Source organism: Meles meles, chromosome 1 (genome assembly GCF_922984935.1).
Source record: "Meles meles chromosome 1, mMelMel3.1 paternal haplotype, whole genome shotgun sequence".
Lineage (NCBI taxonomy): Eukaryota > Metazoa > Chordata > Mammalia > Carnivora > Mustelidae > Meles > Meles meles.
Window position 1 is genome coordinate 87,543,852 of NC_060066.1, and position 25,755 is coordinate 87,569,606.

Sequence of the window (25,755 nt, forward strand, 5' to 3'; positions counted from 1 at the left end):
CTCCTGACCTTTTGGTTTCTGGGGTTTTCTCCCCCATAAATGTATATGAGGGTTATTTATGAATATATACATTCTCTACAGTTTTATTTCCTTAAGGTAAGGTCTCAGAAGTGAAATAAATTGGTAAAAGGGATGGACACATGTATGACTCTTGCCAATTTACAGCTTCATCAGAAAGCCCTACAGGAAACCGTTATACTCCTCTAGTAACCTGTGAAAATACTTGTAAACGTGTGTCATGTTTGATGAATGCTTTTATCAGGAATAAGAGGAGTCCTAACCCCGACCTCCACTGCCAGGAAGTTCCTCCTGATATCTGCACTAAATCCCTTCTGTCAAGTTAACTTCAAACCTGTTCCTTCTTGTCTTGTTCTCAATGAAGAAAAAACAGCTGCTTCCTCTTGTGCCCTGACTGGACTCCAGGAAGAAAAGCAGTTGTCAAATCTTTCCTCGCCCTTTCAGTGTCCTCTGAGACCGGCTAAATAGAGCCGGAGTTGTTTGCTCAAGGCCAAAGGTGACCCACAGAGCTTTTCTCCTCTTTGTGTACCGCAGCCTCTACGTCCTGGACGGAGGTCTCTGATGAAGACCTGACCAGAGATGAGTATAGAGATTACCTCACTCGCCCACAAGCAACATGCTCCTATTTATACACTGAACATCAACACGGTACCACACTGGAGTGCTGATTCATGGCTTACTGATTCAGTTGTACTGGCCCTTTACTGTAAGTAAGCAAAAAGAGAAGAGTTTTTAATGTCCACTTTGTAATCTCATTGGGTTCTTCGCCGAGAGAAAACTTTTCTTATATAAATGGATCCCAGATTTATCATGCTCTTATCAGGAATATGAGCATGGGGAAGAGAGGACATTGATTTTAATGATGTGTAAATCTAAAATGAGATGATTATGGCCAGTCTCTTGAAATCATCATCTAGGAACCTGCCTTGGGCTTTTGATAGAATTTACCTTTCTAATGATAACATAATGAAAATGGGGTACTTACCAGGCATTCACCATGTACTAGGCACTGTGGTAAGCATTTTGTTTATGCTTAATTTCCCACAGTAACTCTATAAAATGGGTACTATGTCTCATTCTTACAGAGGAGAATGAGGGATTGAATGTACATGAGAATGGATCTTAAAACCCAATTCTTAGTTTAAAAAAGTAATAAGCAGAATGCGAAACATAGCACAAAGCATTTATAAAAGTAAAAGACATGTATATAAAATGATAAAGATTTTATAAGAGTAGGTAAACAGAACACCAAACATATTAGAGTGGTTATTTACAGAGAGGAGAGTGGGAAATGGGGATGAAAGGAAATAGATAATGAGAGGAGCCTTGCCCACAGCAATAAGAACAATGCCTCAACATTGCATCTGAGGCCCAAGTGAAAAAAAACAAGTAACCCCAAAACTTAAAGCAGGGAGATGGCAATAAATGGCTCCAGGTTACAGATCCAGAGAGCTGCACACATCCAGGTCTTGCTCCTGCCCTCTGGGCCGCCCGGCTTCACTAGTCTGTGAATCTTTAGTTCTTGACAACATACTTGCCACATAGCTAAATCTCTAAGGCTTCAGAATTCTGCCTTCAGCAATTACGCACCTTATACTGGATCTTGAAGAAGAGTGGATTTGAAGTATTTCTTATAGGTCAAACTTAAGTGTGAGCTCTGCAGCCAGCCATTCATGCATGTGTTCAAGTTTGTACTGAGTGTTTCTTCTGTCTGAGGCACTGGGCCAGGCAGAGGGCAGGGATGGATGAGCCAGAACTCTGGTCTCAGTGAGCTCCCAGCTACTGAATCATTCTCTAACCACAGTCAGACACATCTGTCTCCTACTGCTGTCCCCCTCTGTGGCCCTGCTGTTAGAGCACAGATAGGTAGCTCAAACCTGCATTGGATTTTGCAAAGCACTAACTAGTGTGTCTTAGGCCGTTGGGATTTCCACCAAAAAAATTGTCTATGGTGGACAACACTCATTTGCATTATTGGGAATTGATTTTTCCTGTAGCTCATCTTTCCAAATGGGTTGGCCAAAAAAGAGCAATAAATGTCACAATCATCCTAGTAAATGTGGCAAAATCTGCCTTGTTGACTCATGTGGTAACTTGTCTTCATGAGCCAGGAGAGTGTTGGAGAGACCTATGAGGAAGGAGGTCATTCTGAATGGAAAGCCTGGGTGGCATGAGGTGGCCACAATGCGCACCCCCCCCCCAACCCAGGAGTTCAGGCTTCATTTATATTTGGTTGGAGTTGCTTGACCTACCTCAATAGTTTTACAGGTGTCCTCCAGCTGACTGATCACTCCCTGGACTCGGTCATTGCTTCCCACGAGGACAGCGATGCCATCACTGAGCTCAGACTAATAAAGGGAAGAGAGGCATGCAAGATTTTAGGAGTTTTCTAGTCAGTACTGACTGCAGATAAATCACAGCATTGTCTTCAGGGATTCCTAATGCAGGGTCCATTGAACCCCTTAGGAGTAATAGTGAGGCTCAGAAGGCCGGAAAACCTCCTGGTCTTGTAACTAAACTTCTGTATGGGTGTGTATATAAGTGCATTTGTCTGGGAAGAGATCTCATAGTTGTCACCAGATTCTTAATGGAGACTGTGACCCTGCTAAAAAAATGATAAACCCTGAATTATGGGCGATAGATAGAACATATTATGCACCTTCTATGTGTTAGGTGCACAAATACATATAGACAAGACTCGGTCATTACAAACTTGAAGCTGAAACATTCGACGGTTCTAGGCAGAATTTTCAACTTGAAATTCCTCCCCTCTTTTGACTCAAACAGACGCCACCGTTTGCAGTCAGCCCTTTCCTAGACCGGCTGTGGACCACCAGGCAGCACTGAGTGGGGACTTAGGACATCTACCTGCTTGGTCCAACTCTGCCTTTAATTTCTTTATGATGTTGGGCAAAGTTGTAATCAATCTGGACCCTAATTTTCTCAGATATAAAGTGAGAACATCGAACCAGAACAGTGGTTATAAAACATTTTAAAGCCTCAGAGCACTTTCTTCAAAACGAAGCTAATATGGAATTCCAGTACGTAAAAGTGAAGCTGCTTTGCCCAAACATGGACAGGGTGGAAGTCCTGCCAGCTTATCCTTCTGTCCATCCCACATGAGTTTCTAGGGCTCTGAGGGGAACAATGGGAAACAAGAACCGTTCAGTTCTAACATACCATGACTTGAGCGGGGTGGGCAGGTGTGGAAGGAAAAAGGGGAAGTAAATCGTTAAGCAGATGGAAAAATAAATACTAAATCCTACTTCTTTAGCTGCTAGTACTCACTATGACTGGTTATGACTGGTATTGTCTGAAAGATTGGCTTTCAGGTTTGATTCCAACTCTGATCCTCACACATGAAGCACTGACCAAATGTGGCACTGTGATTCTTCACAGAAAGAAGCTGAGCTATGGAGCCACTCAAGGTCTATGTGCAGGAGCAGCTCATCTCTCTGAGCACATCACTGGCTGTTTATTTGCATTAACTGGGCACATTGCTACTTGCCAATAGATGAAACCAAGTTGGCAGGTCAGTGATAAGCTGGGGGACAAACTATTGTTGGTCACAGTGAGAGCACGCAAGGCTAAGGTCCTGGGGTGGGGACATGTGCCAAACGGCCGGGGTTGGGGGGAGAGGAGAGTCTTCCAGCAACTGGCCTTGTAGCAAAGGCCAAGAGGCCAGCCTAACCCAGCCTTGAAGCCTAATACAGTAGGAGTGGGGGAGAGAAGGCCTGGAGGGGTGTGGCAAACAGAACGTTTTGTTAGCAAATGAAGAAACGTTTCTGTGCCCGGAGTGAAAAGTTATCCTTTTCATATCTTGAGTCTGAACTTCAAATAGCTCAGACCAGGGGCCAGCACACTGTTTGTCTTCAGCAACCTCTGAGGTGCCCAAAAAACAGCAACCCTTGCCCTCTGTGCACCTTTCTGACCCTTCTCTAGCAGTCTCCTTCCTTTCCGGGGGATCTAGCCAGTGGCCACGTGCTCACCAGCACTGCGCCCCTTCCCCCTCCACCCTCCGCGCCTCTGGGCCTTAGGACTGCGTGGCTTGGGCTGGTCCCCTTCAGCAAAGGGAGCCAGTCCTGCAAGTCCTGGGAAGGGGCTGCAAAGGAGGAGCTGTGGGGGCTCTGTTACCTTCTGCCTCTGGAACACGTGAGTTAGGGGTGCCACCTGGCAATCCTTGTGTGCCCCGAAGACCTTGCACAGAGAGCAGGTGGGCACCTCACAGTTCAGACAGTAGATGTTGATGCGTTCCTCCTCATGCTCCTCACACATGGGCTGGTCGGACTTCTTTTCTGGTCTGGGAGGAGGTAGGCAGATGCACGTGTTAGCTCCCATTGGGGCAAAGCAGAGAGGGGTGATTAGCATTGCTATTCCAGAAAGCTCCTGGGGTACCCTTCTTGTGCCCAGAGCCCTCCAAATTTAGTTGCCCAGTGGGCTTGGCAGTGGCATGCTGCTAGATTTCTAACAACCAGCCTGAAGGAGGGGATAGGACACGGATACTCTGACCTGTAGCATTTGACAATTTCTGTGGTGAGTGTTCCCATCATGGATAATTTCAAGTTATTGAAGGTTTAAAACACATGAGTGGATTCCTGAAAGTTGGACACCGGGCTTTTGTGTTTGGAGTGTGCTCCAGCAACTGTCTCCACACACACTCAAAAATCTCTTGAGATACTTTCCAATTATGGGTAAAGAAGGAGAAGTGGCTGAAACTCTAAGTCTCAAATTTACCCCCAGGTTTGCAGAGCCTCTAGATCACAACTCTCCAGCCTCTGGCAAACACCCTTCCCACCACAAGGAGGAGGGGAGTGGGCTAGAGGAGTCCAAGTCTCTGATTTTTAGTCTGGACACTGGTGAGAAGAAGCTCTGTGTAAGAAGGAAAATGTCAACGGGTGCTTCATTAATTTGTTTGGGTCTCTTTCTGCCGTTCAGAAAATGACATACAAATAACTGATTAAGATTAAGAGTGGTTAGTATGTGCTCAGTGAAGGTGAACAGTACTTGAAGCAATAAGAAAATGCAAAATGCTGTTCAGGGACATGGTAGTAACTTTAGACATAAGGTTCTCACAGATAATCCCCAAATTTCCATTTTCCCAACAGTTCAGTACCCACCAAGACTTTTCAGAACTGCAACAGGTAATAATGGAGCATTGGATTTGTGTGTGGTAGTGAGATGTTGACCAAGCAATGAAGAAAGAAAGCATGGAATGGGAGAGACAAGTCATTGCTATTTAGGAACAACCTGTTAGCTGTAGAATCACCTGGAACGGCCCAAGTTCACAGCACATGGTAGGGCCCTGTATGTTCCCCTAACGATCAGCATGGCTTATGTATTATGATCAAGATCAAAATTATGCCAAGTCATGGTGTTCTAGGCCCTCTCTGGAAAGCATGGTGAGAGATGTGAGTGTAGCCTACTTCTGCAAAAACCTGGAATTCTTACATATCCTATCTAAAGACCAAGGTTGTTAATAGTTTTCAGAGGTGCCTGAAAACTGTAATTACAAATCCATAGCCTTTCCTCACATTCCCAAACACATAGTTATTTAAAAGCATGGTTATTTAAAAGATTCAGGACTGAATTTTTCTATTGTTATCAAGATCCATTTTTTTAAAACTGCATATTTTCATGGGGGCATGAAATCGATTATTATGGGCCTTGAAATCATGAAATTGATTTCAAGGCCCCTGAAATGGGTCATCACCAACATCGTTAAAATCACAGTAAAATAGAACAGTAAATACTGTGAACTACACGTAGTAAGAATAAGGTAATGGTATGTGAAACTTTTGTTTCTGTTGTACACAGACGTGTATGTATGTACATATTTGTGCGTATGTGTACACATATCTAAGTACACTGGAAACAAAAGTATGTATTTCATATCTATCTCTCCATCCATGTATGTAATGGTCGCTGTATCACAACATAAAATGTACTTCTACTGTGAGACGTGAATAAAATGGTTGGGAAAAATGGTTGCTGTTGATGGGGTACCATGTAGCTGCAGCCCCAGAAACTCAGGGAAAGGCAGAGAATATACTGATTTACATCTATGAATCACTAGGTAGGAGTCAAGTCAAGAGATTAGGCTGTGGGGAGAAGCCCTGGGTGTGGTAAGGAAATTTATATGGACTTCCAGCTTCAGGACTTCAGAATCTGGTTTTATAAAAGGAATTTCTGCCCAGTCTTGCAGCCATATGTTTTCCATAAAGTCGGTGGCCTCCTGACTTGAATTTCTGCTATATTCTTGGAAGTCAACTGAGAAAAGTAAACTCTGTCCAGGTCTGTTTCCTCCGCCAAAATGTGAGTTCCACGAGGACAGGCCTGTCTTTTTTTGCAGAAACCCCAGTGCCCAGAACAATGCCTGGCACAGAATGGGTACTCAGTAAATATTTGTTGAATGAATGACAAATGAAAGAATTTTCCAGATTAATGGACAGTATTCCTTGTGCTCGAACATAAAGACCACTCATCTGGGGAAGACATGTGAAATATGGGGAAAGCCCAGGGTCACTTGGCACTCGTGAGCCTCAAAGGAAGAGGCCAGACAACATTCTAAAGACTCCATTTATAAGTGACAAAGCCCTTTGGGGGTTATCTAGAGACTAGGAGTGGTGGTTTGCTCTTTGCTTGCTCAAAAGCTTCTCCACCTCCAATATCTTCCCTACCATGTATCTCCATCTCGTAATAATAAATGTCAAGCAAATTCCTGGAGCACATTCACTGGAAAATAGCACAGGTGATGCTTTTGTGGCTCATCTCCCTGCAGCATTTCCTGAGGGCAGCCTGTGTCCCATGTGCTATTCTGATGTCAACAGCTCTGACCAGAGCTCAGGTATGTGAGTGTATATATACACAATACATATACATATACAATATATATATATAGTATAAATATACACACAGTATGCGTAAACACTAAAAATGTGGCAATAGCCATAAAGCTGTATGTTTAGTTTTGATTGTGATTATTTTTCCATAATGTGATACAGGCTGAGAACTACTTCCCATATTTCTTATCAGGCTTTTCTTCCTTAGGTGGCAACACGAGCACAGAGATATCCCCCACTTATAAGTGGGTGTATAATAGAAAACTTTAGACAACCTAACACATATCTCAGACTTGGGTCAAAGAAGGCATAAATATGATGTAAATATAATGCAAATGCCCCTTCATGAGGTGAGCCCAGTTGTGGCTCAGGCCTCTGCTCCAGATGTGGACAGAGGCCCCTGCCATTTGGTGGGGACCTGCCTCAAGGAGTCTGGAGCCTGCTGCCTCTGGCCTCAGATGGGGACCATCCTGGAGTTTCCTGAAGGGTGGGCATCTGGTCTTGGTGATACATGGCAGGCAGTGCCTTTTGAGTCAAACTGCTCTCCAAGTTTAAGTCCAGCTGAGCTTCTCTGTGTGGCAGCTGTGTGGCCTCTTTTCAGGTTCTGCTTTTATTCATATCTGAAAATTGGCCTGAGGGTCTTCTAATTAAATACAGCAGAATGAACCTATGCCTTTTTTATTTGTATTTTCTGTGGAATCCCATTAAAATGAGAGCGAGGAAATCTTAAGAATCACATTCTAGTATAAATCAATAAGGACAAAAATGAGCAGGATGACAGCAGATGAGAGATGTCGACCAAATGTTAGAAACTGAGAATATCTGGATGAAGGGAAGTGAGCTGCTCGAGTTGCATCTTATTTCTGCGAAGTGCCTGCAGGGGAGAAGCCTACAAGGAGCAAGCTGACCCCAGCCGTAGAACCCCAAGAAGGCGCTGGAACTGCAAAGCCAGGTACTCAGAAGGCAGGCGTGTGTAGGAGATTGCAAAGTGGTGCGCTTTGGGGTGCATATTTGGGGAGATACTTGAGAATATGGTCCAAAAACAACAGAATAAACCAGCGAAGAGAAAAAACATAGGTTCTAGGAAACAAAGCTTCAGCCCAGGGAAGAGTACAAGTAGGCAAAGCCAGCCACGTGAGGACACTGTCCTGATCGTCCGCAGTGAAATGATGGTAGAGAATGTCAAATTGAAATGAGCATATAGTCGTAGTATACAGATGTCACTGGGCGATCACAGAAAAATAGCTAAAACAATGAAAAGTGTCTAGCTCTGGAGAGTGGGACTTGGGGGTAAAGAGAGAGTGGGATCAGAGTGGAGGCCTCCTTAGCGGTCTCATACTATTTGAATGTTTAAATTATATACGACTTGGCTTCAGTGAAATATTCAGAAATTCTAACAAGGTAATAATAATCACAGTCTCACAGGATTGTTATGAGAATTAGAGAATTATACACGATTCATGTGTAAAGGACCCCGAACAGCAGTTGACATGTACTCAGCACATATTAGTTTTACTTATCATAAAGTTATTTCTTTTAACTTTCATGATTAACATTAGCAAAAGAAATTCCTCTTCTTGTCACTTCCCCAAACTGTAGCTAGTTTGGCACCATGCAGAAGTCTAGGTAAGAAGGCCAGGTGTTGTCAAGATTTACAATCTCTAGTCCTCCTCTCCTTTCTGTCCCCACCTCAGTGACAGTGAGCCAGAAATGGTTTCTTCTCACTCTGTTATCCAAGGTTGTTCTCAGATTGCCTAATGGACTCTGAGGCTCAGGCTCCTGGGCTGGCAAGGCTGCCTGTCTCCAGGGAACACCTGGGTTTATGCCCAAACAGAAACACCTGGGCCCTGTTTGCAATTTGTGGTTTTGCCACCAAGTAAAAATGTCCCAAAGGCAGGTCTCAAGTTCAAGAAATAACAGCATAAGAACTTGATAATCAGAAAAACACCACTAGGGCATGCAGTTACGAGCTTCATAGTTGGAAATTTGGTTCATTACTTTCATACAGTTTGCTCACCTGGGCACTTTTTTGGCAAGTGCACATGTAGACTTTATGGTTAAAGTAAGGATGTATCTTTTGGTTTTGCTAACGCTGCAAGTTTTACTATCTCTTCTCTGCATTTCATAACACTATTGCTATTATTTCCCATATCTCAAGCTCTCACTGTAGCAAGTAGCAAAATGAAATTACTGCAATAAATAGGACATGTAAGAAGCTTTGTGGTGTTGCTTTGTCAATGGGCCCTTAGAAAGTAACCATTCTGTGCAAGACACTGTACTAGGCACTGAATCTGTTGTTATATAAACACCCTTAATAATTGTCTGGGTCATTAATTGACTGATTTTTTTTTTGAGAGACAGTGCGTGTACTTGCATTTTAAAGTGACGAAATATAATCCGATCAGATCTGTGAAGCAACAGCAGCAACAAGAGCACTTTCTTTCTTCTCCAGAGACTCTGGAAGCAAGGGAATAGCTAACTCCGTGTCTCTGCAATATATCATTGGCAATTACTCTTCTTCCCCAATTTCATCTAGATTCTGGCACTATCTAATTTAGTTTGAATCTTAAGCAGAAACTAATAGCCATAATGATTATAATAATTATATGTTAGATTTATAGAACAGCTTTCCTTCTAAGAGTGCAAAGCTCTTAGGGTGCTGCAGATGTTCCATAAATACATGTCTCTTAATAAGAATCACAATAAGTTCATTTCCAGATGGTCTCAATATTGCTATCAAGCTTTGTGGACCGGACTGACCTGTGTACAATTGAAAAGCACTCTTCACACCATGCCTTCTAGGAATGAACTCCTGTAGTGTTGTCTATAGGAAAGGAGGGCTATAGCCAATGTGATTCAATGAAGAAGAAGCCTTTTTTTTTTAAATGAATGGATGCATATGGTGAATATCAATCAATCAGCAGGCAAATAGGAGGCAAATAATATCTAGAGATTAGGGAAACAGCCTGAATGCCACCCCCCTCCATGTCTCTGAACTTTACTTGCTAAAGGACAGGACTGTGCATTGCTTTGCAACTTCCCAGAGTCCATACCATGACTAATTATGTTAGAGAATTTTGTTTTTGTTATGATCATCTAGACAATTTTCAGGTGAGACTGTCTAAACTAGGAACTGGCTTATTTTGGAAAATGCCATTTCTATTAGTTTTACTTAAAGTTTTGTACTATAAGCTTTCCGCTATGTAGAATCTGGAGATACAAAGGACCTGTGAAGAGCATGGATGTCTAAAACATACATAATACAAGGCTTAGAAGGATGGGCTGAGTTATGCCTCTTTCAGTATTATTGAATGGATTAGTGTTAATGAATTATTTCATTCTTAAATTGATACAAAGCCTTGGGCACCAGCTCCCTTCTTCCATGAGCAATTCTCATGCTGGGAAGGACTCCCTTGGATAAACATTTTCAGAGAAAACAATGTCTGTGATTAGCAAACAAGCCTTTGGTGTACTGATCTGTTAGAACAAACGAACAGACAAAAACGAGCTTCAAATGGGTTTGACACAGGGAGGAACCATACCTGGTGGACTCCTGCTTGTAGATGTCAATGATATTTTCCACCAGCAGGTTCCTCTGAAGGCCATATATCCCATGTCTGTCCAGAACCACTTCATGTCTACAGGATGGGCAGCGAAATCGGCCCCCTGATGCCACGGTGGTACCTCCTCTTGTGGGCAAATACGGGTTAGAGGCCTGTTCTTGCCAAGCAAGAAAAGAGGAATTGAGTAATGCCACAGGTAGCTTTTCTGAGACTTCTTTTCACTCTGTTACTACAAACAACATCAACTTCTACTTTAAACTGGCCATAAGATAATCCCTCAGGGTCTTCTAGCAAGTGGTCCTAAAATACAGGGCCAGCACTTATCCACCGTCAATGGCTGTGTACCGTGTTCAGCATGAGACACTTTTCTATCCAGTGTTTTCATTATCAAAAGTTCCACCCAGAAACTCCAACGTTAATGTCTTGGGCAGTAATTCATTTACAGTTCTGAAGCAGATTCAGTGTTTTGAGGTCTTTCTTTCTTCCTTTTCTTTTTCTTTCTTTCTTTTTTTCTTTTTAACAAACATGATTCTTAGTATTTAAGTAAAACTAGATTCAGGAGTAAGGAGGAGGCAGAGAGCAAAGCAGAAAGCAAATCATTAAAAAATTCATTTCTTAAAATGAATGTAGCCTTAAAAAGTTTTCTAAAAGAATTCATCTTTTAGGTGAGCACTTGATTCTGAGAAAAGAGACTCCTTTTTTACCCCCTAAATTCCAAACAGACCTACCTGGAAAATATCACTGGCACATTTCCTACACAGGTTATGCTGACAGGGGAGAATAACCACGGGCTTCGTGAACATCTCTAAACAGATCGGACAGATGAGTTGCTTCTCCAAGTTATCCATGGTCTGCTGCTCTTTGGAAAAAGACTTGTAATTCAAAGATGCGCTCATCTCCCGGCCGTCCCCCTGTGCACTGCCAGGGAAAGCGTGCTCTGAATGGTTTCTGCAAGTGTTTCCTGGAAATAATTCCAAGGATTGGGTTGATCAAGTGTCCTTTATGGTTTTTTCGGTGGAAGACATTGTTTCAGACCCAGGTTCAGAGGAGGTGCTGGAGCTGTTTTTAGCAGCGGGGGTCACGTGACAGTGGGCGAACTTGTCCATATAAGCCAGTGACAGGCGGATGGATTCTGACAGGTGACAGAGAACAGGAGCCAACATTCCTGTCCCAAGGAGTGAAGAGAGTGGGTGGGAAGAAGGATTACAAACTCCATTTAGACAGGGTTGTGAGGAGAGAGAGGTTGAAGCTGACAGTTGTCAACAACAAATGCAAATGTGCATGCCTAGTCACTGAGCCATGCCCTCTGTGAGCACTCAGTAAGAGCATGGTGATGGCTCGCTGCAGGACTGGAGAGACTGCAGCCTGAGAATCTAACTGTATAACGGATGCCATTTCTGCCTTGAGAGTTTAGGAGGCGAGTCATCAAGAGTGACATGATCATACTGTCTTAAGTGAAAACAAACAAAACAGGTCTTGAAAAATCATGCCCCAGGCTTTATAAGGGCAATCATCTAAAAAGACTTGCTTAACGTTAATTTTTTCATCTTTGTAAGAGTTGTGGTCTGGGAAAAATTCTGATTTAAAAACTGATTTCAATCCTTTTCAGTGTAAAAGTATCCATGAAAAAAATTCAAACACCATTGGATGAGCCTATTTTTTTAAAAAGCTTGTTAATGAAATTCTAGTAAGTTCTTTTTTTCTTCCACATTGTTTTCCCTCCTCCCTAACCCCTCTTCCATCCGGTATGCCTACAACTCCCTCCTTACACACACCAAAAACACAAAGAAAATTTGGTAATCTTTTATTTTTTTATTTTTTATTTTTTGTATGTATTATATACTGTATTCTTTATTTTTTATTTTTATTAACATATAGTGTATTATTTGTTTCAGGGGTACAGATCTGTTAATAATCAGTCTTACACAATTCACAGAGCTCACCTTAGCACATACACTCCCCAATGTCCATAACCCAGCCACCCTCCCCTCCGGCAACCCTGTTTGTTTCCTGAGATTAAGAGTCACTTATGGTTTATCTCCCTCTCTGGTTTCATCTTGTTTCATTTTTCCCTCCCTTCCACTATGATCCTCTGTCTTGTTTCTCTAATTCCTCATCAGTGAGATCATATGATAATTGTCCTTCTCTGATTGTCAAAGTCCACAGATTTAAATGTTAATCTCATCCAAAACTTCCTCACAGAAACATCCGGAATAATATTTGACCATATATCTAGGCACTGTGGCCCAGTTAAGTTGACACATAAAATGAACCATGACAATATCCTTCAACATTTTGATTTTGGAAGGCTTAGTGGACATTAGGTAGGGCTTAGAGGGAAAAAAATTTTAATTTGCAGCAATAATAATGAGGTAGTAACTGGCATCTGGGGTAGCAGACCCATTATTTCATTTTTCCATAGCAGGGAACAGATATCAGTGCTGTTGCCAACTGAAGTGAAAATAGAGTCCTGCTTTTATAACTGGGTTTTCTCTGGTCTGAAATCCCTACTATACTTCTTTGCATTTGCCTCCTCCTCCAATGTGATTTTTTTTTTAAGATTTTATTTATTTATTTGTCAAAGAGAGAGAGACAGAGAGAAACATCACAAGTAGGCAGAGAGGTAGGCCGAGGCAGAGGGAGAAGCAGGCTCCCTGCCGAGCAAGGAGCCCGATATGGGACTCAATCCCAGGACGCTAGGATTATGACCTGAGCCGAAGGCAGCGCTTAACCAACTGAGCCACCCAGGCATCCCCCAATGTGATTTTTTAAATGATAATCTCCCTGGTCTGATATTCTTGGTCTGCTCTTGAGTCACAAATAGTGATCCTGATGTTTGCCAGGAATTTGTGAAAGAACTGTTTCATCAATATATAGTTATTTAAAAATTATATATCAGATCAAAAATGAGAAAGAGATACATATTTGTTTATCTGTGATGAATCTGCAGGTTAATTTCTCCTTGATTTAAAAATATTCAAACAGGGAACACATTTTGTCAATATATCACCAGCATGCTCTTAATCACAAGTGAAGAGTAGGCCAGTGTGACTGGTTATTTATGGTCTTATTGCTGTGTGCACCAAAAGCTTATCAAGAATCTAAGAAGCTCTATTAACTAATAATAAGTTACATGTATTCAAAAACATTTAGGCATCTTAGGAGAATTTTGTGATTCCTTTCAATATCTGTTTAGCAACTCCAGTAAAGAAGGGAAACTGACTTTTTTACTGCATTAATTCAGTTCACCTAGCCTAGGCAATTAACTGTATTTATCATTACATGGGCTATGGAGGTATGAATGCAATACATGAGTTATTTTCTAGGGAAGATAAAGTTTCTACAGTAAAAGACTCTTCAATCTAAGGAAAAACACTTAAACTAATAATGTACAACATAGCCAAGACTATCCTTATTAAAGGAATTCATTCTTTCAAAAAAATATTCTTGTGTCCCCATTGTGCTCAGCTCCATGGATGGAAAGACAAGACACAGGTTATTGTCCTCATGGAGTTCAGTCTAACAGTGGAAATAAGACAGTCATATATAGAAACATAGTACCAAACAAAGTGTGATAAAGAGCTACAAAATTTCAGAACTGGATTCATTAGGAGGGCTTCGTGGGTGGGTTGATCCACTGAGAACTTAGGTGAATGGATGTATAGGCAGGTGGGGCATAGTTGGGGCTTCCCAAGGGAAGGCACAGAAGCAAAGTCAGTAAGGCACAGGAGTGCACAGAATGCTTAGAATGTATGGTGTTTTGGGTCAGAGTGCAGAGCATACTGCTGGCACATTGGCAGGCCACAAATCCTGGGCTAGAGAGTTTTTAACACTTAATAAATTAGGGAACAGGAAGTTATTGGAAGTTTCTCACAGAAACATTTCCATGAGAGCTTTTCACTGGTTAGATTAGTCTCATAGTGGTGGTTGGGATAGATCAGGGTGAACATGACCTTGATAAAGACCAGATGGGAAGCTGTTGCCAATAACCTAGGTTAGAGGTCATGCTGCCCTGGCACTGGGTGATGGCAGTGGGGAAGGAAAGGAGGAAAGGGACTCTGAAGCTATGAAATTAGGATCCACAGGGGTGACTCAGATGTTTTTAGTCTGAGCAAACATCAATGATGCAGTGAGAGGTGCACAGTGAGTCAGGAGACAGTCCTTCTAACCCAGCTTCCTTTTCTACCTCACTTTGTGGTCTTGGGAAACTGACCTCAAGCTAGCTGAATTTCATTTCTTTTATCTGTAAGTGAGTGGTGTTCAGAACCTAGCTTAACAGTATTTTTAGGGGGAAAAAACCCTTTGAAATGATGTTAATTTTGACATTGAGAATCTCCAATTCAATTATTTGATGTAAAGTTGATCTCTAGCCTCTTCTCTGTTTTTGTTTCTTGCCTTGAGCTTTTTCTTAGAACTGCGTCCAGCAAACTAGCAAGAATCTCACAGGCTTAAGAGTCAAGTTGATAGGTAATTATCACTATCCCCTCTTTATCCTCTTTTCTCCATTCTTTGCTCCTCCTCACTCTTAAGAGACCAGCAGTCCATGAGGTGGGCATATGAATTGAGAGTGGGACATGGGAGTAGCACTCTGCTCTAGGGAAGAACCAGAAAATTTTAGTCTGTTCCCAAATCATTCACGGAGTCTGAAAGATAGGGAAATTCTGAAACTGAATCAGATTTGAAGTCAACTTCAAGAATCTGCGATTTGGAGTCGATCTGTGCCTCACAGAGTCCTGAAAACCAGCTTAGTCTCCTGAAGGTGTCCTGGCCTGTATATGAGTGATGCACAACTTTCTCCCCTTCCCAAACCCCTACCCACCACAACTAGGAGAGTGGGTTGAAACCAACCGAGGGCAATTGTACAGGGAGTTGGTTTGGTTGGAAGCCCTAGTTGCCCCTCATTCCCAAATCCTACCAAACTGTGGCAGGGTTATATTTTTACAATCGAGAAACTGAAGCAAAACACCAATGCTCTTACCTCTAGAAGACCAGCAGTTTCCCAACTGCCAAGGTAAGTCAGAGGAAGCAAGATGGGTCCCTAAGAACCTGACTATGTTACTATCAGCAAACTTGGCATTAAGACGTGATAGCAGAAAGAGAAGATTTTTTACCTCTTTCAGCCTCTAGCTACAAGGCCAAATGGACGCAGACTTTAGGAGACAGAGCAGATGAGTGAAATGTGGGTTTCTGTGTGTTCATCTTGGGAAGGGAGAAAAAGGGGTTCTAAAATCTGTTACTTTTAGTACTATGGTTGATCCTTGAACAATAACTTATATGTGGATATTTTTACAGTATTATAAGTGTATTTTCTCTTCCTTATAATTTTCTTAATAACATTTTTTCTCTCACTTTATCTTAAGAATATAGTATATAATAAATATAACATACAAAATATATGTTAATTGACTGTTTATGTTAACAGTAAGACTTCTGGTCAACAGTAGGATATTAGTAGTTAAATTTGGGGGAAGTCAAAAATTATATGCAGATTTTCAACTGCATGGGGGTTCAGCATCCTTACCTCCATGTTGTTCAAAGGTCAACTGTATACTGCCAAAACAAACATAATAAACATGTACAGACTGCTAATCATTACTTATAATAGCTCTCTATAATAGGTATTATAATTTCCATTGAACCAACTGTAGCTCAGCAAAGCAGCCGTCTAGTCGTATTGCTGCTAGTTGTGAAGCAGATTCAGAAACACATCTTTTGACTACAGAGCCCATGATCTCACCCACTAAGCTATACCACACCCATGATCTACAGCATACCCTCCATTAGAATTTTCTGCAATGATGTAAATGTTCTCTATCTGTACTATGTAACTTCTAGCCACAGGTGGCTATTGAGTACTTAAAATGTGTATAATGCAACTTGGGATCTGAGTTTTAAGTTTTATGTAACTTAAGCTTACGTTCAAACAATCATATGTGACTAGTGGTTACCATACTGGACAACCAGCTCTAGAATATGTCATATTAAAAAACTTGGGAGAAAATTGGAGTGTATTTAAAGGATTCTCCAACAGGAACAGGGTCCTCTCCTTTTAGTGGTTTTATACTTCCTGGTTAGAGTGATAGGAACTTCTAACCCCAGAATACTTACAAGAGCAACATCAACTAACTTTCAAAAACAAGAGAGACCATTCTGGGAGTAGGAGGCATTAGAAGAGTCCCAGGGAATCAGTGTCAGGCATGCAAACTGTCCTGAGGATTCCAGAATGTTCTTAGCATTTCATTTACCCATGTTCTTTTTGTCTTTTAGCATAGGTAATTGCAAATACAGGTATTTGAAAATAATCAAGGCTTAGCTGGAGGAGCTAGTCATTCATCAAACAGAGTATCAGACTTAAGGTCAAGTGGAAGGTGGAGCTAAAAAGAAGTAAAAAAAAAAAAAGATAAAATTTGAAGCAAAGCAATGAGATAGAGAGCAACCTGCTGGAAGGAAGAGATAACAAAGGGCACTAGAAAGCTGATCTTGCTTCTGGCTCAACATCTAAGGTAGAGAGGAAGGAGAATTCTTCCTTCTTGTACCCATTGGAAGTGAGAAAGTTAATGGCTGATTAAGTCATTGAAACAGGGAAAGAATGCCAGATGGTGTGGATGTGGAGGCAGAGAAGTAGGGGCTGCTTAAGAAACAGGTTTAGTTAGCCTGGAACACTTAGGGCATGAGTGAACCAGAACTTTCAGGTCAACTCCAGCCCCAGTTATATCTCTTGAAAAGTCACTTTAATTCCATGCCAAAACAATGCTTGATACTGTGCTGACCAGGTCCTCTTAAACTAAGACAGTGAGATTATTAATTCTTCCCTGCAATATCCATCTGTTCATCCATCCATCCATCCATCCTTCTCTCCCTCCCTCCCTCCATTAGTGAGAACACTAATATATGACCAGTGGGGAGAAGGCAGCACTTCATTCAGGATTTAGATGAGCTGGTGTTCCAAGAGCCAGGCTCTGCTGATCAATCCTGCTAGCTATAACTCATCTGAGCACAGGAGACATGTACAGTATATTGTTTCTTTTAGTATTCTTGGGTTCAGAGTGTAATTTAGAAAAGGACTTTCCTAACCAACTTTACAAGTTACAAGTTACAAAAAATACAACCCAGAACTCTTTCCTGTAAAAGGATTCTTGCAATCTTTTTACACCAAGGACTCAACTCATGACATCTATACAATACTTAACTCTTTTTTTTTCTGCCTACATTGTCAGTCTCTTCAATTTAGCTGTCTATCTGGGCAGTAGGAAGATTGGATATGTGATTTAAAATTTTTTTAATGAAAAGAAACACTTTACAAAATCTAAAATCAAAGAGAAATGAACTAACTTGAAAAGTACTTTATAAAAGCTAACACTATGGCATTTCTTTCATTAGATAGCTTGCAGACTTCTGGCTGTAAGCTTTTCTTCTTGATAATTACTCCTCCAAATCTGTTGTTTATACATTTTAATCATCATAAATATCTCTGAGGATATGTTAAAAATTAAAATATTTTACTTTTCTCTCAACATCTCCTGACACAATTCACATGCCAGAAATGAATAGTGACAGCCCCAACAAGTAGCAAATACTTTAGCCTAAGGCCTTCCAATGGTCATGTCTGAACTCCAGGGCCTTCTTGAATCCACTCTCAGCACACACAATCTGCCTCACCATCCCTCCACCTCAGCCTCCTGATTGATTTTTCTGAATTCACTCTAGCTTTCTGCAACCTATTTCTCATATATCACTCCCTATTTAAATCCCACTAATGGTCCAATTACCTGTGGGATAAAAACATTAATCTTCACTGTGGTCTCTAAGGCCTGACATGATCTGGCTCCTACCTGCCTCTCTGACCTAACTGTCCAATAGAAATAAGATGTGGTTGACAAATATGAGACATATATATAATTTTATATTTCTAGTAGCCACATTAAAAAACAGAAACAATTGATATTAAGGTTATTATATTTTATTTAACACTCTCAAAATATAAATTATTACTTCAACATGTAATCAATATTTTAAAAAATGACATATCTGTGAATAGAGATAGTTTTACTTCCTCCTTTCCAATCTGGGAGGTCTTTTACTTCATTTTTCTTGCCTTATGATACTGGCTAAAAATCTCAGAATGGACATCCTTGCTTTGTTCTGATCTTGGGAGAAAAGCATTCATATTATTAAGTATAATATTAAGTGTGTGTTTTTCATGGAAGCCCTTTATCAGGTTGAAGAAGTTCCCTTCCCTTCCAATTTTGTTGATAGTTTTCAAAATGAGGAATGGATGTTGAATTTCCTCAAATGCTTTTTCTGCATCTACTGAAATGATCATGTGGTTACTCTTCTTCTTTTTTTTTTTAATATAGGCTTGAGGTTTATTTTTTTTAATTTATTTTCAGCATAACAGTACCCATTGTTTTTGCACCACACCTAGTGCTCCATGCAATACGTGCCCTCTCTATTACCCTCCACCTCGTTCCCCAACTCCCCGCCCCCCCCTTCCCCCCCCCCCCCCCCCCCCCCCCGCCCCTTCAAAACCCTCAGGTTGTTTTTCACAGTCCATAGTCTCTCATGGTTCATCTCCCCTTCCAATTTCCCACAACTCCCTTCTCCTCTCCATCTCCCCATGTCCTCCATGTTCTTTGTTATGCTCCATGTGGTTACTCTTCTTTAGCCTGTTTACTATAATGAGTCATCTTGATTTTTGAATTTTGAACCAGTCTTGTATTCTTGGAATAAATTCCATTTGGTCATGATGAAGTTCCCTTTTTATAAATTGTTAGATTTAAAAGAAAATTGTTGGATTTAATTGGCTAAATTTTTGTTTAAAATTTTTGCATCTATTTTCACAAAGATACTGGTCTGTAGTTTTCTTTTTTCATAATGTCTTTGTATGGCTTTGGGAACAGGATAATGTTGGCTTCATAGATTAAGCTGGACAGCATTCCCTCTTCTTCAATTTTCCTAAAGTCTTTGTATACATGGTATTTTTTCTTCCTTAATTGTTTGGTAGAATTCACCATGGAAGCCATCTGGGCCTGGTGTTTTTCTTTTTGAGAAAAATATATGCGTTAATACATGTAAAGTAACTACAACTGTGATTGGCTTATAAGAAATGCTGTTAGCTATTTTTTTTAAATGCATCTTATATGTTCAATTAAAACTTATAAATGTTTACTACAGAAATTAGAAAATATTTTATAATTATAAAGAAGAAAAAAATCACAGTAATGCTACTATTTAAAGGTCCCTGCTATTAATATTTAAATGTATCCTTCAGTCTTTTTACAGATGCTTGTTTATATTGTTAGTTTATCCTTCTCTGTACCCAATTTATTAACTTAGCATTTGATTAACATTTCCCATGTCAATAGTTCTTAATAATTTCAAAGGTTATATATAGTCCATTAAGTGGTCATACTATAGTTTATTTAACTATCATTTTATATTTTTAGGATTGTTCTACTTTCCCGCCACAGTAGATCCAAGCATCTCTTTCCTGCACTTACATATACACTTGTATAAACACACATGCAAACTCTCAGAATATTCCTTCTAGGGCTTCCCTTTGTGGTACTGCTCACATACACTGGTAACAGTTAATGTTTATGGTGTGTTTACTATGTACCAGGCTCTGTAATACAAGCTTTACGTGTTACATCTCTGTTAAAAGTAGGTACCATTTTATTACCCCTAATTAACAAATAAGGAAACCGAAGCACCAAGATGTCAAGCAACTTGCCCAATGTCATCCAGCTAGGGAATGTGAAAGCCAAGAAAGGCCATCAGATGTCACAGCGCACATGACTGACTACTGTGCAACAGCACCTCTCAGCTTATACCTTTAGACTTTTGGTATGAATTTCATTCCACACCTGAGTTGCTAATCCTGAGATGTTGTTTGAGTTCTTGCCCAGCTCACCAGCCCTGAACATGTGCTCTCTACCTAGATTTTGGGAGCCTTGCGTCCACTTATTATCCATTTCTTGCTCTTATAGTCATTTATAATTTTACTGCTATCTCCTCCAGTCAGACAGAGCACTCATAATCTCAACTGAAACTGCGACATATCATCTGATAAAAGGATTCCTCTTTCTACTGTGTAAATTTGTTTTCGTGAAAATGATATATTTTAAATGAATCACTATATACTCAATTTAAAGACTTTATTGAAAAGAGTAAAATGAGATAAAATGGAAACTGCCCTAGAAAAGGAAAGATACACCAATAAAATGCAACAGGTTGTACACATTGGTAACAAAAAAGTACAGGTTGCCTAGAACACAAAGAATTATATAATAAAAGAATTGTCATTTATTAATTGTAATCCTCAAAAAAGGTTAATATTTCTGCCTTTGTCTTTGAAAATGTATGTTTTGTGTTAAGAACTGCCGTATGGTTTCAACAGCTTTTTAATACCTATATTCTAGTAAATGAGGATAGGGAGACTTTATAACCAGAAAAGCCTTGTGCGTGTTCTTCTCAATTTCCGAATCTTTCAGGGAGTGTGCATTTATTTTTTGTCTTGTTTTTAATAAAACACACTATGCTCAATAAATAGTTTTTTTTTGTTTGTTTGTTTTTAATTTAATTCCCTTTTAGTGCTGGTTTCCAGTTCTCCACAGTTACTTCCCAGGAGGAAAATGGCATTAGAACCTTCCTTCAGTAGCAAGCCTCTGGGTTTAGGCCCCTCTCCACGTCCTCACCTCTCTTCCCCTTCCTCTTGCTTTATCCTGTCCTAGTAGATCTGCCCACAGCTGAGCACCCCACGGAGGTCAGTTGAGACGAAGCGGAATAGTTCTCGCTTCCTCGGCTCAACGTTAGTTTAAAGTAGCTAGCTAGCGTCCCTTTCCAAGTTCTGTGGGTTTGGGTGGTGTTTTTTTCAGTCAGTTCCCCCTAAATATGGGCACTTTAGTATCAGACGGGTCTCTGGAAGTGCAGCGATCAATCACAAAGAGACTGGCATCAGAGGTAACTACAACCCGTAGCCATTTTTGCACAGAGAAAGCAATTTCGTGAACTTACCAAAGTAAACGGGTCTAAGATTTTTAAGTTGTGAGACTAAACTCTGTCAGCGCCCGTTATCCCTCGTCTGAGAAGTTTTAGGGAGCTGTAACCTCAAGCTCTTCCCGTCTCTCGCTTGCCCGATGGCTGACTTTAAGTTCGACCTCGAGTTTGAATGAGAATCGAAAGAAAAAATTACCAGGAGAGGAGAAAAACTGGAGGATGCGGGCATCGATCCCGCTACCTCTCGCATGCTAAGCGAGCGCTCTACCATTTGAGCTAATCCCCCACCGCTGGGGACGGCCGGTTATCTCTTCCTCTAGAGAGAGGTCAGAGCATTTAGAAACAGAAACTATATTTTTCTTGATTGTGTTCTTGATCTCTTGCCCTACAGATAAAGGCAAAGTAACAAAAATAGAAGCCTCTCTCCTTCGAGCCGGAATCGAACCAGCGACCTAAGGATGGCCACGGGCACAGCGCCTACAGTCCTCCGCTCTACCAGCTGAGCTATCGAAGGGAGCAGGATGGCACCGTGTCGACTTTCCTTCCTAATGTTTACTTTCTAAGCTTTATGTGCTTTCTACCGCGATTCTTTCGTGCCTCCCAGGTTTGTTGACCATAAGATATGCTTCTAGCGAAACCCCCGGCTCCTCACGGCAGCTGCAACGAGCGCTCGCGGTGCCCGCCCTCCACAGAGCGCTGAGGAGAATGGCCCGCAGCTGGCTCGGGACGTTCCTCTGTGCGCTCGGGGAACTCGCGAACGCCGGAGACGATTTTGAGACGGAAGGCCGGGAGCCGGCCCCTGCCCCGCGGAGCGCAGACTCCGGCCTTTGTTACTAGGACCGCACATTGCGGGGATTCACCAAAGATTTCACACGGGGGATACTGCCGTAGGCCAATACTGGACCGAAAGTGCAAGCATTTCCAATTGTTCGTTGGAATGTTATGTGTATTAGCGAAGGGGACCCGTGCAACAGGCCGTAAATCCTACAAAGTTGGTATTAAAAGACAAAAAAAAGTGTCTCCTTCGAGCCGGAATCGAACCAGCGACCTAAGGATGTCTCTTACCAGGAAGTCAGCTACAGTCCTCCGCTCTACCAGCTGAGCTATCGAAGGGACAGGAAAACCGCTGGTGCCCCTTGAGATTCAAACTCGGGAGCCCGACCAAGTACAGCCGCCGGTTAGAAGTTGAATAGAGCATGCGTAGCTGGAAAACAGGGAGGGGAAGGGAGCAAATGCCCGAGTAGTGTTTCACGCGTGCGCAGAAAGACCACCCGGCTGCCTCTCGTGGAATCCGGACCCCCGCCCCGGGAAGGAGCGCCCCCCGCCAACCTTTTCGAGTGTCCGGGGCTGGTGGTGCCGAGGCTCAGAGAATCCGATCTCACGTTCCTTTACTTTTCCTTTACTACCCTACACTGGGGATGATTGTCGAGTGTGGCCTTACCACTCTGTAATCTGCACATCCCCTCAGTTTCTCTTCGTGTGCAGGGCCAGTGGCGCAATGGATAACGCGTCTGACTACGGATCAGAAGATTGTAGGTTCGACTCCTGCCTGGCTCGGATTTTTGGGTCGCAATATATTAAAAAAAAAAAAAACAACCCAAGGATTATTACTTTTTAGGGTTCTTCAAATCACAAATGCCAAGAGTGTTTTACCGCACTTTGAGCTCAGAAAGCTGTCGCGCGGGCGTTTCCGGTACGACCTCCTCGAACTCTCGAGCCCTGAGGAGACCCTGCGGCGGCCGCCGGGAAAGCACTGCGGCCCGGCGGGGGTGGGGGGAGAGGCACTGGGGAAAGCGGGGTGGGGGATGATCCGCTCAGGGGCTCTAGATGGGAAGCCAGGTGAGGGACCTGGGAAGTGAAGCCTGCAGTCCCCGTCACGAAGCTGGTTGAAATCCCAAGGCTACTGCTTCTGCTGCGGCTTCCTTCTTCGGGTCTTCTAAGATAATTGAAGACTTCAGTCACTGAGTCACTAGAGCAAGTGCCCACGCACACCCCCGACGTTGTAAAGGAAAGAAAGTAAAGTTTTTCTTTTCACAATGTCTTTTTGATCAGGTTCCTGTTTTACATTTCATCTTAAAAAGGGTCCTGAGCTCCCTTCTCCGTTGTAAGCAAAGCGTTAAAACCATCTAGTGACTTGGGTTCTGCCCTCGAGGGTCTTTTAACCAAGAGGATGTCATGTGAGTTTGAACAAATTGAGTTTTTATTTTGAAGTTATTGATCTTATTTGTGGGGAGTAGTTTAGAATTCTCTCTTAAATCTCCCAAGTAAGACAGCGATTCCCCAAAGTAAAAGCTTTAATACAATGTGAACTTGGGGAAGAGATAAATTAGGGGAAAGAAAATGTGGAGTTAGGGGAAAGGACTAGTTTTTAAGTGGGAAAGCCGCTTCCTTAAAGGTGTACAAACGGTTAAAGGAAGCTAAAAATTGGGGAACCGGGAGAAACAAGTACAGACCATTTGAACAAAATGATGGTGGGTTTTATTTTTGTTTCCTAGTGAACATTTTGTCATTTTTGAATAAAACAAACTGATACATGTTTAAAGTTACACAGTGTTTCTTTCTGAGAGTTAAAAAACAAACACCTCTGTGGGAAGTTGGGGACATATATTGCATCCTTTCCCCCAAGTTTGTTGACAGAACCGTGAAAATTAGGCTCCATCTCACTCCTACCTTCTCATTTTACACCTAAGGGGTTTATTATTTGCAGAGGTCAAGGTCATGGCCATCACTGCACTGTGGGAGAAATTCTGGCTTCCTGGTCTATCCCCTTCTTGCGTTTTTCCCCAGCAGCCAGCCAGAGTAACACTCTCCAAGAGGCCAAGATGGTGTGTGATTTCTGGCTCTCTTACTGTGACAGAAATTCACACAGAGCTACTGTAAGTCAGAGAGACATTTATTATAATGTACAAGGTTCTCCTAGGGAAACCAAGAAGGAAATGTAACTGGGCTTCTTTAAGGTTTTTCTCTCAGTGCCTCTGTGTGCCTCACTATATTCTCTAGTGGTCAGTTGGCAGCGTGGTGCTACCAATCCCCCTCCCCCTCCAAATACTGATGGTTTCCCCTCACCATCTACTGCCCTAGATCAAATGTCTGTTTCTCTCCCTGACACACACCCAAGTTCATGTTGAAAACCTAATGCTCCAGGTGATGGTATTAAGAGGTGGGGCCTATGAGGGGTAATTAGGACATGGAGGTGGAGAGTGCCCTTATAAGAGAGGCCCCTGGGAAATCCCTCCTCCCCTCCACCATGTGTGGGCAGAGCAAGAAAGAAGTTCAGCAGTCTGCAACCCTTGGAAGACCCTTGGAAGAGGGTTTTCACCAGAACCTGATTATTCTGGCACTCTGGTCTTGGATTTCCAGCCTCTGAAACTGTGAGAAACAAAGTATCTATTGTTTAACAACTACCCAGTCTGTGGTATATTGTTACAGCAGCCTAAACAGACAAAGCTATCAACCAGAGACTCACTTCTCTTTCTCAATCCAGACAGCAGAACTCTTCACTGTTCTGGTCTCAGTTAGATGCTCACCCTTTACCCCTGATCTGTGTCCAGGGGTCAGGAATACATGCACCCCTCAGGGTTGACTCACCTGTAGCCATAGAGCTGGGCACATACTGCTTTCCTCCTTCCTGGGATCCCAATGAATAGCTAATAAAGATAAAAGAAAAGTCCATGTATGGAAGACAACAGTAGTTGCAATGAGCAAACCTGAGATTTTAAATAATTTCTGGGATGTGGAATGCAAATGAGGTTATGTAGACACATAACCCAGAATGGAGAAAAACGCAGCTCAAAGTACATATTCTAGAAGCTGGCAGACAAAACTGTTCTCTCTGTGGAGCTCACAAGAGGCTCCAGGCACAGCACAAAGGTCAGAGGCCCACAATACTTTGCAGCTGCTGCTGCATTTGTCCCAGGTGGAGCTGTCTGAGGAACTGCTTAAGCAGAGTAGATTTGCCTGGGGAGAGCCCAGGGAGTGAATACAGGGCTGGAGAGAGAGGAAGAGTAGAATCTAAATAACAGACATGGAGTGAAAGAAAGGTCACCCGCCCCTCTCCCAGAGAACAACTCTCCTTGAGTTAGTAGTTTGGGGGATTTGAGGGCAGCATGGCTGTTTTCTTCTAGGCACCATTAATGTAAAAGCCTGCATGTCCCCAGGACCAGCCATTTTATAGACACAAATCAGTGTAGTCCTTTATTCATGAATGTGAACAAATGTCTACATCTGAGATGAAACAACTCAAAAAAGAAAGTCCAAGATAAACACACAACTGATTCAAGAGGAAACTGATAATGCAAGGAATATAGTACAGAACTGCTTTTTGAATTGCTAATTGA

At 41.9% G+C, this 25,755-nt stretch overlaps 1 protein-coding gene and 4 non-coding genes across 5 annotated transcripts in view; 1 reads left to right on the plus strand and 4 right to left on the minus strand.

Moving 5' to 3' along the window:
* TRIM55 (tripartite motif containing 55) overlaps positions 1–23,112 on the minus strand; it is a 53,495-nt gene extending 30,383 nt beyond the window's left edge. The window contains exons 1-5 of the mRNA XM_046026998.1: positions 22,484–23,112; positions 11,149–11,381; positions 10,400–10,572; positions 4,153–4,318; positions 2,271–2,366 (exon numbers count right to left, since the gene is read on the minus strand). Of these exons, the coding sequence (XP_045882954.1) occupies positions 2,271–2,366; positions 4,153–4,318; positions 10,400–10,572; positions 11,149–11,316 (603 nt within the window). The 5' untranslated portion in view covers positions 11,317–11,381; positions 22,484–23,112. The remainder of the gene's footprint in view (positions 1–2,270; positions 2,367–4,152; positions 4,319–10,399; positions 10,573–11,148; positions 11,382–22,483) is intronic.
* Positions 21,632–21,704, minus strand: TRNAA-AGC. The gene has a single exon. It is a non-coding gene; the product is annotated as a tRNA-Ala (tRNA).
* TRNAY-GUA lies at positions 21,843–21,932 on the minus strand. The gene is given in 2 exon segments: positions 21,843–21,878; positions 21,896–21,932. It is a non-coding gene; the product is annotated as a tRNA-Tyr (tRNA).
* Positions 22,439–22,531, minus strand: TRNAY-GUA. Its single transcript has 2 exons — positions 22,495–22,531; positions 22,439–22,474 (listed from the first exon to the last, which is right to left on the minus strand). It is a non-coding gene; the product is annotated as a tRNA-Tyr (tRNA).
* On the plus strand, positions 22,903–22,975 carry TRNAR-ACG. The gene has a single exon. It is a non-coding gene; the product is annotated as a tRNA-Arg (tRNA).
* Positions 23,113–25,755: the final 2,643 nt, after the last annotated feature.